Genomic DNA, 11,893 nt, shown 5'->3' on the forward strand with positions numbered 1-11,893 from the left:
ACGGAGCCCCAGGCTCCGGAGGCTCCCCGGCCGCCGGCGCCCAGAACCCCAGCGCCCGGTCCCCGCGGCTGGGGCTCGCAGCCACCTTCCCGCCCCGCGCGCGCGCGCGCGTCCCCCTGCGCCGGCAGGCCTGCGTGCGCGTCCCCGAGCGCCGTGCGCGGGCCCGGCGGGAACGCGGCCGGGGCCGCCCCGCCCAGACCCCGCCCCGCGCACGCCGGCCGAGGCCCGCGTGACCGGTCCGGGTGCAAACAGTCCGGTCAGCTGACTTTGCCAAGTGCGCCGTCATCCAGGCTATAAGCGCTCGACCTCTGGGCGCTCCGGTCCGACCCGGCCGCCGCCACCATGCAGCCCCCCAGCGTGCTGCTGCTCGTTCTCGGCCTGCTGGCCGCGTCCACCGCCGCGCTCATCAGGTGAGGCCCTGCGACCCCGTGCACCCTGCGACCCCTCCGTGTACCCTCCCCTTCCGTGTACCCCTCCCTCGTGCACCCTCCCGTGCACCCCGCGCCCCCGGTGCCCTCCGTACGCCCTGCCCTCTGGAATGCGGGCTGTGCCGGCCCGCGCGGCCTCCTGCAGGGCCTCACCCGGGGTCCCCCGCCAGCCCGGGGACCCCTCTTCTCTACCACCGTGGAGTCTGCCTTGGGGTGGGGGGCAGGAGGCGGCGGGAGGGAGGATGGCGGAGACCCAGGCCGACGAGCCTCCCCAGGACAGGTGGGGCTGCGGCACCTGTACTCAAGGCCCACCTGTGTGGAAGTCTGGACACCCAGGTGTATCTGGGCAAGTCATTTTCCCGCTTCTCCCCCTGCCCTTTGCCAGCTGTGGATTGGGCATGGTCGCCTTTGGTTTGGGTCTTGGGCTCTTACTCGGGAGACCTTCTGGGCGCTGGGGGCCCCCGGGGGTCTCAGATACAGTAGGGAGTTAGCCTAAGGAGAGGGTCCGGGTGAGGGGCGCAGCTGGCACGGGGCTGCGGGGTTCTCCACCTGTGCCCTCTGCTCTAGTGAGGACCACACCTTCCTCAGGTCTCTAGGGCCTGCCCCCCTGTACCAGGAGAGGCCACCAACCCCAGGCCTTGTGGGCCAGCCAGGCCGAGGAGGGCGCTTCCATCCCCCACTCCCACTCTCGCGAGGCAGCCTGAGCCCCCCCCCCCCCCCCGCTTGGGGAGGGGTGTGGTGGGCCAGCCCCTCGGCTCCTGCACCCACCCTTGCCCCCCTTCCCCCCGCCCCAGGGCCTGGGAAGGCATCCTTCCAACTCCAAGGCGGGCCTTTTGCCCAGGGGCAGGTGGGTGAGGTCATAGGGCTGTGGGAGCTGGGGTGGGGGGGGCAGTGGGACTCAGCCTTGCCAAGGGGCTGCACCATGGGCTGTGGCCTGGGGGCATGTGGCCCCGAATGGACCCTCCCCTGACACCACCCACAGGCCTCCTCTCCAGGGATGCGTGGCTGTTGGGGACTCAACCTGGGTTGCTTGGGGCTGGGCAGCTGAACCAGAGCCCCTCACACCTCCTCCCCGTCCTCTGGGACTGCCTGGCACCTGTTTCCTGGGTTACTGGAGGGCGTGCCCCTCTCCCCCCAAGCAAGAACCTTGGGCTTTTACGGCCTACCCGGTCTTAGGCAAGAGCCCCATCTTCTGAAGCAGCCCTTGGCTTGCTGGAAAGGGCCAGCCGTGACCTTGAACTCCCAAATCCCCTGGGCTGGGAGGACCTGTCATCCAGGTGTGTGAGTTTTCTCAGGTCTGCTCTCCTGCCCCACCCCTGCACCATGGAAGCAGGGGTGCAAGCTTAAGGCCTGGAGGAGCCAAGGGTCCGGGTGGGGGAGGGACCTCAGGCACAGGAACCGGGACACCTGACCTCAACCCCGTGCTCTTTCTGCCCAGGCAGACTGCCAAGGCTGGGAGGCAGGGGCTGCCCGTGGGGGTACCCTGGGGCATCTCCGAGGAAGGCAGACCCGGGAGCACGGACCCCTAGCCTTCCAGTGCAGTCCTTGCCCCTCCTGGGGTCTGTACCGTGGTGGGGACAGAGCACAGACCAGCAGTAAATAAATTCACTACAGCATTGGAGAGGGCCCCGGAGGGAAACGGGGTCACATGAGGGATGGCCAAGGAGGGCTTCTCCGAGGTGGCAGTCTTGAGTCCCATCTGGTGGCCGGGAGACGGCCAACCAGAGGCCACACAGGGGAAGTGGGGACCTCTCTGCATGGCGTCTGTGGAGACCAGATTGAGAGGGCCAGGCGGATGGGTCACCTGTGACGCCGATGTCCTCACAGACCCCCATGGGCCGCTGTCCCAGAAGAGACCAGAGCAGACACAGAGCGGGGGACGGGGATGGGGCGGGCGCTCTCGGAGCCCCTGGCGGCTGAGGGTGCGGAGGGGGAGGCGAGCCCTGACGGGCCCCCTCCTCTTGACAGAATCCCGCTGTACAAGTTCACGTCTGTGCGCCGAACCATGTCGGAGTCGGGGGGCCCCGTGGAAGATCTGATTGCCAAGGGCCCCATTTCGAAATACGCCCAAGGAGTGCCCACTGTGACTGGGGGGCCCATTCCCGAGATACTGAAGAACTACCTGGACGTGAGTATGGGGGCCTCCACTTGGGGCGGGGGCCCGGTTGGTGGCAAACACTGATTGGACGGGAACTGATAAGCCAGCACGAGATACTCTTTAGCAAGCAGCGCTTTTGCTGAACCCCCCTGCTCGGTGCGGGGGAGGGGGGGGGGCTTCTGCTCAGCCACATCCTCCCCTGCGGTGCCCCTCCTGTCACCCCTGCCAGGTGGAGGACTCGCACGGTGTCCTTCTGGGGGGTCTGCACGGCTCCCCTGCAGGGCCTGCTTGTGTAGGGTGAGGGTGGGTTGGGGTGCCCTCGGCCCCTCCATGACCTCTCCCCCTGCGTCCCGCTGACCATCACCGACCTCAGAAGCCACCTTGTTCTTTTCTTATTTTTAATTTTTTTTTAACGTTTACTTATTTTTGAGAGAGAGACAGAGTGCGAGCAGGGGAGGGGCAGAGAGAGGGAGGCACGGAATCCGAAGCAGGCTCCAGGCTCCGAGCTGTCGGCACAGAGCCGGATGCGGGGCTCGAACCCATGAACTGCGAGATCATGACCCGAGCCGAAGTCGGACGCTCGACTGACTGAGCCACCGAGGCCCCCCAGAAGCCACCTTGTTCTCGAGGCCGGTCTGTGGGATTGTGGGACAGGGCCACCCTCTGCAAATCACCGGGCTGGGCCCAGGGCCATCAGCTGGGCACGGAGGAGCCTGCGTCAGGCCCCGAGAGGCTGTGGGGTCCTCGTGGGTCATGTGGGCCAGCCCGCCCAGGCGTAACTAACTGCCCTGGAGCTTCTGTGGGGGTGCCTGTCCCGCCGGGAGGCCTGGCGCCACCCGCGACCCAGTTCCGCCTCCTTACCTCTTTCCTCTGGCCAGCAGCCAGCCCTGCACCTGCCCCATGCTCCTTGAGGGATGTTTTATAAGCTACATAGCACGCCAGAGCTGGCCCGGCCTGGTCCCGCCTCTGGGGTCAGGTTCTGGGGCTGCCCGGGTGGGCATCCTTCTGTCTCTCCTGCCCCTGAGTCTTGGGGACCTCGCTCCTTGCTGCCATCCAGCCTCTGGCCCACCTGTGGCTGGGACAGGTGGCTGCAGCCTTTGTCCTCTCTTGCCAGAGCCCCAGCAGTGCCAGGAAGCTGTGGCCTCACGGGCATGTGACTGGACTCGGCGGGGGGGGGGTGGGGAGGGGGTGCTGACTGACCGGTTCCGGTTCCTGGTCCCCCAATTCAGGCACACACACACACACACACACACACACACACACATTTGCTGAGTCATCCCCCAGCCCCCCATATCTGGACACTTCTGCTTGGTCATGAGGCAGCAGCTGTGGGTTTTCCCTGGAGCCAAGTGGCAGCAGAGAGGCTCCCACAGGGACCAGAGCCGGAATCCCGTGGTGACCTGTGGTCTAGGCCGCCTCTCAGGGGACGGGGGCGCCCAGGCCGGCAGGATCTGGGGGGCCTCAAGCTCGTATCTCACATCCAAGCCCCCGTGTCCTCTGACCTATGAGAGCATCGACGACGAGGTTTGAGGCTCAGGGGGCGTGTGCCCCCTTCATGGTCACCTGAGCCTTGAGCCAAGTACCCTGGGTTTCCCAGGCTGCCCTCCTCCGCTGTGTACAGATGGGGAAACTGAGGCTCAGAGCAGGGAAGGCAGGGAGTCTAGGCAGTGAGGGACTCTGAGCCAACACTGTCGGTCTCCAGGGTGCACCTCCTCCCTTTGGCCGTTCGCATGCCTCCACCTAGAAGTCCTCCAGGCTTGGCCCTGTGGGGCAAGGGCAGGGTGGGAACTGAGGTCCCAGAGGCGAGTTGTGACTTGGCTCCCATCCTGGGGAAGAAGTCTCCCCTTCTGGGCCTGGATCTGTGAGGCAGAGGGGTCTTCCAGGGTACGGGGACCAGCGGCTGGGGGGGAGGGGGCGCGAGGGGGTAGGCTCCCGTGTCTCCTCAGACTTGGGCCTTCCAGAGTCTGACTCTCAAGGCAACCAGTGGTCCCTCTGTGGCCCAGCGGGAACGCGGGATGCCCCCCGCCACGCCGCGGCCCTGAGGCACGCCCCTCCCCCGCCCAGGCCCAGTACTACGGGGAGATCGGCATTGGGACGCCCCCACAGTGCTTCACGGTCGTCTTTGACACCGGTTCCGCCAACCTGTGGGTCCCCTCGATCCACTGCAAGCTGCTGGACATCGCCTGCTGTGAGTCACAGCTCCGCCTCGTGCGGCCGAAGGGAGCAGGCAGGGAGGGGAGGGCCCCAGGGTGTGGGTACGCGGCCTGGCCGCCACCTCACACGCATGCAACACCCCCCCCGGCCGGCCGCACACTCTCCCCCGGGCTCCGGGCCCTGCCGCCCTACCTCGGGTGCAGCCCCGTGCGTGGGGGCCAGCAGGCCAGGCCTTGGGCCTTCGGTGGCCCTGCCTCAGCCCCTCTTGGGCGACGTGCGGCTTCCAGCTCTCAGCCCCACCAGACGCGCTTGGCCCCTCTGCCCTCCCCGGGCACCCTGCTTTCCAGGTGTCTGGGCAGGGCCCCGGGGTGGCCAAGGATGGAGGAGGCCAGGCCAGAGCACGGCTGGCCGAGGCCCAGGCTGGCGGGGGCGGGGGCGGGGGGGGGCTCCGTGGCAGGTGCCCAGGGCCTGGCGGGGGCAGTGGGCTGACGGTGCTCTGCCCGCAGGGCTCCACAACAAGTATAACAGTGGCAAGTCCAGCACGTACGTCAAGAATGGCACGTCCTTCGACATCCACTATGGCTCCGGCAGCCTCTCCGGGTACCTGAGCCAGGACACCGTGTCGGTGAGTCTGTGGCGAGGCCGCTCCTGAGCCCTGGGATGCTCCCCGTGACCCCGGCCCCACCGCAGGGCCGGGCCGCTGAACGTTGAAGGGGGGAGAGCGGGCCAGCCAGGGTCTCGACGCCCGTGGAGCCTCCGGGGCGCGGGTGTGGAACCGGGACCCGGCAGGCGAGCGAGTGATTGGCGGTGCGGCCTCCTCCCAGCCTCGCGGCCGGCGGCCAGGCAGGGGAGCCGGTCGGGGGGGCTGAGGTGTGCCAGAGCCCTTGTGGAGGACGCCAGGAGGGCCGTCTGGGCACCCGAAGCCCCAGCCGGACCAGGAGGCTGCAGGGCACGCCAGGGCCTGCTTGTCTGGACGGTCTGTTAGGGTCCCCTCCTCCTGGACTCTGTGGGTCCACAACAGGATGTCGCCCGCCACGCTCCCCCGTTCCCGGTGTCGCAGGGTGTCAACCCCAAACAGACATTTCTTCCCACATCCTGCTCTGCCTCTCTGTCAGCTGCCTGGCCCGTGGTGGGGGAGGGGCGGTGTGGCCTCAAGTCTGCTGAGTTGGGTCATGGGGTTGGGTCATGGGGTTCCAGCAGGCCAAGGGCAGGAGCAGGCCTGGGCCGGCGGGGGGAGGGGGCCAGGAGGCCAGAGCCGAGCACGGAGCCCAGCCCTCTGAGCTGACTCCAACTCAGTCGGTGCCCCGACCAGCACAGACCCCACGTCCCTGTCCCACCAGTGCCGCCAGCCTTTCTCCCGGGCCCTCTGCCCGTCTTAGGTCCTGGGTGCGCAGTGGCGGGCGGGAGCCGAGCACCGCCGCTCCGTGGGGACGGAGCGGGTGTTGGAGCTGTGGCCGTGAGCACACGCGCGGGACCTGGGGTCGGGCCCCGCAGGCCCCTGCGGCCCGCTGACCACCCCCCTCCGGCCTGCAGGTACCCTGCCAGACTCCGACCGTGGCTGGCGTCAAGGTGGAGAGGCAGATCTTCGGTGAGGCCATCAAGCAGCCGGGCATCACCTTCATCGCCGCCAAGTTCGACGGCATTCTTGGCATGGCCTACCCCCGTATCTCCGTTGACGACGTGCTCCCCGTCTTTGATAACCTGATGAAGCAGAAGTTGGTGGAGAAGAACATCTTCTCCTTCTACCTGAACAGGTGGGGTGGGAGGGCCGGCCCCCTCTCTTCCCCAGTCCTCACCCCGCTTCCCAGCTCAGTGTGGCTGACTGCAGGGGGCTCGGGCCACCACCTCCCTGGCCACCCTCCAGGCGCCGGGCTGCAGCTTCTGACCTCTGACCGGAGGCGGGACTGGCCACCCTCTTGCAGACCCCCAGGTAGCCGCACAGCCCGGGCTTCCCACCGGGAGCGGCTCGGGCTATGGGTCCAGCATCTTGCTCAGCGGGCCGCCTGGGGAGAACCGGACCCTGGTCGGGAGTCAGCACAACTCCTCCTGGGTCCGTCCGCCCGGCTTTCCCTGGGCCTGATGAGAGGAAGACGTGGCCCCTGGGTCACTGATGGCCTAGAGGGGACAAAGCCCTGGGCCCCAACCTGAAGCGGGGCCTCTGGAGACGAGGATTCTGGGGGCTTTCCACGGGAGGTGACCCCAGTTGGGCCTTGAGTGCCAGATGCTGCTAGAGGCGGCCATGGGCCAAGGTTGGTGTGGAGCGCGGCCTCCGTCACGCCATCTGGAAGCAGCCCCCAGTGTGTCTGTGCCTGCCGCAGAGAAGGCCCCCACCCCAGTGGCCCTTGCCCCACACGGAGGGTGGGGTCACCTACGTGCAGGGGCCTCGTCTCTCCCCTCAGGGCGGTGCCAGAGGCCCTGATGGGGGTGTGCCAGGCCTGGACGTGTGGGCAGCGTGTGAGCGGGCAACCCTGCCGACCACCGGTGGTCACCGCGCCACCACCACCCCCCCCAGAGCCCTCACCCTCCAGAGCCTGCCCACTTGCCCTTCTGGCTGAATGCCAGCTCGAACCCTGCCCTCAGCCTGGCCCCTGCCTGGGTGCTGCGCTCTGTCCCTTGATCAGAGCTTGGTCGGTGTAAATACCCAGCAGCCGGGCCGGGCAGAGCCACCCCTGGAGGCTGGTCTTTTCCTGTGAAGCCTCGGGCCCAGGGTGGGTGGACAGGGGGAGGGGACCCAGGAGGTTGGCCAGGCCCAGGCCCAGGGACGGACAGTGCGGTGCTGTGGCTCCCCTGGGTGGGCGGACAGGGGCAGGGAAGTAGGGCAGGGCTGCGGGTGGGGAGCAGGCAGGAGGCCGTGGTCTGGGATTTCGGAGGTGATAGGAGGTGAAGGCCAAGGGGGAGGGCTGGAGGCCACAGGTAGTAGAGGGAGGGCCGCGTTTGGCCCGGTGCTTTCTGGGTGTGGGGACCGGCCAGGAAGAAGACCGTGAGCTCAAACACTAAGTCTGGAGAAGGGTCTGGAGGTGGGAGGGTGCTCAGCGCAGGCTGAGCGGAGATGTGGGGGTGGGGGGCAGTTGGGTGAGGATGTGGACGGAGAGCGTCCCTGGGAACAGCAGGTGCATGGGCCCCAGGGCAGGAGTGAGCTGACTTCGCTGCCGCCTCCTGCAAGCCCTCCCTGGTTTGTGTCGTTTTCACGCAGAGGAGGGTCCCCTCCTTGGGCTCCTAGCTTTCACTTCCCTGTCTGCCCGCTGCCTTGACCCTGGCCCATTTCCGCTGGCAGACCAGGAGCGCCTGAGGTCTGGGCGGCATCTCGTGGCCTGCAGGCTACACGGGGTGTGGGATTGGAGCCCCTCCCCTTGGGGAGAAGGAAGTCCCCTCCCTTCCGGATCCTTCCATCCTTGTGGGTCTTCGGAGAGCACCCCCCCCCCACCCTTCACCCTTTGCTTCTGACTTGGCTCCAGCTGGTGCCGGTGGCACCCGACGCTCAGGCCAGAGGCTTGGTGTGGGGGCTGGCAGGGGTCCCCCGTGCTCCAGGGGTCCCCCATGCTCAAGGGGCAAGGGCGGCCGACTTCCTCTTTTCTCTCTTCCCAGGGACCCTAACGCGCAGCCCGGGGGCGAGCTGATGCTGGGTGGCACGGACTCCAAGTACTACCAGGGCTCCCTGTCCTACCTGAACGTCACCCGCAAGGCATACTGGCAGGTTCACATGGACCAGTGAGTGTGGGGCCCCTCCCAGCCCCCCCGCAGCAGGCCTCTGGGCAGCTCCAGCTCTCGGGGCTGGGAGGCTGCGGTGGGGGTGCTGGGCCCTGGACCCCCCTGGCCCTGGGTGCCTGTCCCACCTCCTGGCACCCAGCTGAGCCCCTGGCCCCTGGGCTCAGGCCCTGCCCTGCTCGTGATGTCAAAGGCGGCTGGCTGTTAACGTGCTCTTGGCCTTTTGGGCCCCAGCCCGCCTCCACCCGCAGCCGAAGAGAGGGTCCTGAAAAGGCGGGGGTCCCAGGCGGCCCTGGCGGTAGGACTGACCACCCCCCCGGCCCCACCCCGAGCCCAGCCAGGGGCCTCATACCTCCTCCCCCTCAGGGTGGACGTGGGCACCAGCCTGACTCTGTGCAAGGGGGGCTGTGAGGCCATCCTGGACACGGGCACCTCCCTTATGGTGGGCCCCGTGGACGAGGTGCGCGAGCTGCAGAAGGCCATTGGGGCTGTGCCGCTGATCCAGGGCGAGGTGAGTGGGCCCGGCTGTGTGGGCAGGATGCCGCCCCCCCACCCCCCCACCCCCCGCCGGCCACACCTAAACTCTCTTCCCTCCCTCAGTACATGATCCCCTGCGAGAAGGTGTCCACCCTGCCCGAGGTCACTCTGAAGCTGGGGGGCAAAGGGTACAAGCTGTCCTCGAAGGACTACACGCTCAAGGTCAGTAGGGGCAGGTGGGCGGGGCGCTGACCACCAGGGCACAGGGCACAAGCTGTCCTCGAAGGCCTACACGCTCGAGGTCAGCGGGGGCTGGGGGGCAGGGCAGGGGCAGGTGGGCGGGGCGCTGACCACCAGGGCCGTCCCAGGTGTCGCAGGGCGGGAGGACCATATGCCTGAGCGGCTTCATGGGTATGGACATCCCCCCGCCCGGTGGGCCACTCTGGATCCTGGGTGACGTCTTCATCGGCCGCTACTACACCGTGTTCGACCGGGACGAGAACCGGGTGGGCCTGGCCGAGGCCACCAGGCTGTAGCCGCCGCGCCCGCCGCGGAGGAGGGAGTCCAGGAGGAGGAGGCCGGCCGCCCCCGCCCTCCTGGCCGCCCCACCACACACTTTCACACTCACACCCCGGCTCCGGCCCGCTGATTTCTTCTGCGGTTTTCCCCAGCCCTGGTTGTGGAAGTCCCGCCCACACACCCGTCTGTCCGTCTGTCTGTCTGTCTGTCTGTCTGATGGAGGGCCGGGTGCGGGCAGCAGCCGTGGGCTGATCAGCACGGAGCCACTGCACTAACTCGGAAGACCGGGTCCCGCTTTGCAGCCGGCCCCCCTTTGTATCCCAGGACCCGTCCCCCGGGTCGTCCCCCGCCTCCCCAGCCCTGGGGGCCTGGCTGCCCAGGCAGGGCCTCTGGACTGAGCCCACACCCTGTGCCAGGCTGCTCTCTGGTTCCTCCTCTGCCCGGCCTGGGGTCCCGGCCCCACCCGTGCTTCTGCGTGGGCCTGTCGAGGAAGGGCCAGCCGAGGCCCGAGGACAAGCAGGAAGGGGTTGGAAGGGTAGGGGCTCAGAGACCAAAGCCAGCCTTGTGACACGTGTGGGTCATCCTGCGGCTTGACCTCGTCCAGGAGGGCGCTCATGGGTCCAGGGTTGGGGAAAAAGGGGAAGGGGGCTGGTGCCACCGTCTCTGGTGGCTGGGAGCCAATGTTGATGTGAAAATACAGTTGTTTGGGCCTCTTTTTTGTGTGTTGGCATGTGTCGTGTTTGGTGGGAGGGAGGTTCTGAATGCGGACGTGGGAAGGAGCTGGTGTGGCCAGTGTGAGGCTGTTTCAGAGGCCTGACTCACAGCTGGGCTGGGGCGGGGTCGGAGTGGGGGCCTTTGGGGGTGCCCTGGCTCCCAGACCCCAGCCCCCCTGCCCTGCACAAGGGACCCTGGAGGCTTTGGTTCGCCGCCCAGCCTCGAGGCTGAGATGCCACTGGCAGGGAGCGGGCTGGTAGTGAGGCCCGGGGCTGTGACCAGCCGGATGTGGCCTTGGCGGGAGGCCGCAGGACGGGGCTTTCAGAGTAGTCCAGGTGAGCACCTGCCGCGCTTTCTGCCGGAAGCGGGGCCCTGGACTTCCCTGGTCCCCCTGCACACCCGTTAGAATCTAGGACAGGCGCCTGCGTGGGGCTGATGGCAAGGGCACCCCGCCTCCCCCTGGGGCTCCCAGCCAGCACCTGAACGCAGCCTCTGTGCGAAGCCGGCACCAGAGCAGGCCAGCCTGGGGTCCTGAGACCTCGGCTCGGGGGTCCCAGTTAGGAATCCCTCAGGTGGCGTGACCTTCCTGGCGGTCCAGCCTGTTGGGCGTTCCCTGAGGGGCCCTCGGGAGTATCTACCCAGATGCAGCTGCACGGCCAGGAGGTTTTAAGGGATGAACGGGAGTCTGTGAGCAGCTGGGATCAGTGGCTCTGGACCCTTGCCGGACGCCCACCCCCTGCAGGTGTGAAGAAACGGCAAACGTTTCCCGCGGCACCGTCCCGGTACCCCCTCGGCCTTCAGGGGCGTGGCTGTCGAGGGGGGTCAGGGGGCCGCACCCCAGAACTGAGCCCTCACTGGCACCTTTAAGAGACATTCAGCTAGAATCGCAGGGAGGCTGGTAACACGCGCCTGAAACATGAGTGGGGAGCCTGGAGTCGCAGAGCCACAGGGCCTGGCAAGGCTGCCGGGGAGGCCGCCTCATCCGAGCCCTCGTGCGCCGAGAGGCCTGGCGTCAGGGCGGGCCGGGAGGGAGGCCGCACTCTGCACCACTGCCCGGCTCCTGCCGGCTGCCCTGGGCTCTGTCTCCCACCACCCGCCGTGCCGCTTGCCACACAGCTCTGGCCCTGGGCCGGGACGCCACCCGCATCCCCTCTCTGGGACTTGGGGACCAGCACCGCTGGATGCCCCCGGCCCTTCCCCCGACGCTACGGCGATGAGCGCAGGCTGGGCCTCCAGCCCCTACCGGCCGTTGGGGTGCTGACGCGCCTGCCCAGAGCCAGGACCGTATGGCTGGCTGGCTCGGGCTGCTGGTCGGCGTCCTCCGGACTCCGGAGTCTGACTCCGGGCTCAGGTCCAGCCTCTACGGTCCAACCAACCTTAAGCCTCTGGTCTGTCTTTAGAAGATGGGTGATAACAGGGCACTCCTCGCCAGGGGCCTGGCGGAGACCCACGGGGTACCCAGCTCAGCGCCTGGCACTCTTCCTGGCGGGCTTGCTGGGCTCTGCATCAGCACCGCAGGCTCCAGTGGGCATTTCCTGCCTCTTGCCCTTGCCTGGAGGACACCCCACCCAAATCGAGCCCCTTCCTTCGCCTACTGGGTGGAGGCCCGTGGGGGCTGGAGCCCCCTTCCCCCAACCGCCCTGGGTTCTGGGGTCCTCAGAAGGAGGCAGCCTCAAGGCAGTCTGGAGCAGGCCCCCGGGGGCCAGGAGGACTCCTGTGCAGACCAGCTCTGTTGGCCGCTGCCTGCAGCCTGCCTGCCTAGAGCAGCGTGAGGCGGGGCCTGGGGCAGGTGAGGCAG

The 11,893-nt window shown here is 67.9% G+C and overlaps 1 protein-coding gene across 1 annotated transcript; it reads left to right on the forward strand.

Annotated features, from left to right (window-relative positions):
* The first annotated feature begins 241 nt into the window (after positions 1-241).
* CTSD (cathepsin D) lies at positions 242-10,097 on the forward strand. Its single transcript, XM_042958834.1, has 9 exons — positions 242-410; positions 2,397-2,556; positions 4,591-4,714; positions 5,187-5,305; positions 6,214-6,434; positions 8,266-8,388; positions 8,752-8,896; positions 8,986-9,084; positions 9,231-10,097. The coding sequence occupies exons 1-9, from the start codon at positions 343-345 to the stop codon at positions 9,396-9,398; spliced, it is 1,227 nt and encodes a 408-aa protein (XP_042814768.1). The 5' UTR covers positions 242-342; the 3' UTR covers positions 9,399-10,097.
* Positions 10,098-11,893: the final 1,796 nt, after the last annotated feature.

Source organism: Panthera tigris, chromosome D1 (genome assembly GCF_018350195.1).
Source record: "Panthera tigris isolate Pti1 chromosome D1, P.tigris_Pti1_mat1.1, whole genome shotgun sequence".
Taxonomy (NCBI): domain Eukaryota; kingdom Metazoa; phylum Chordata; class Mammalia; order Carnivora; family Felidae; genus Panthera; species Panthera tigris.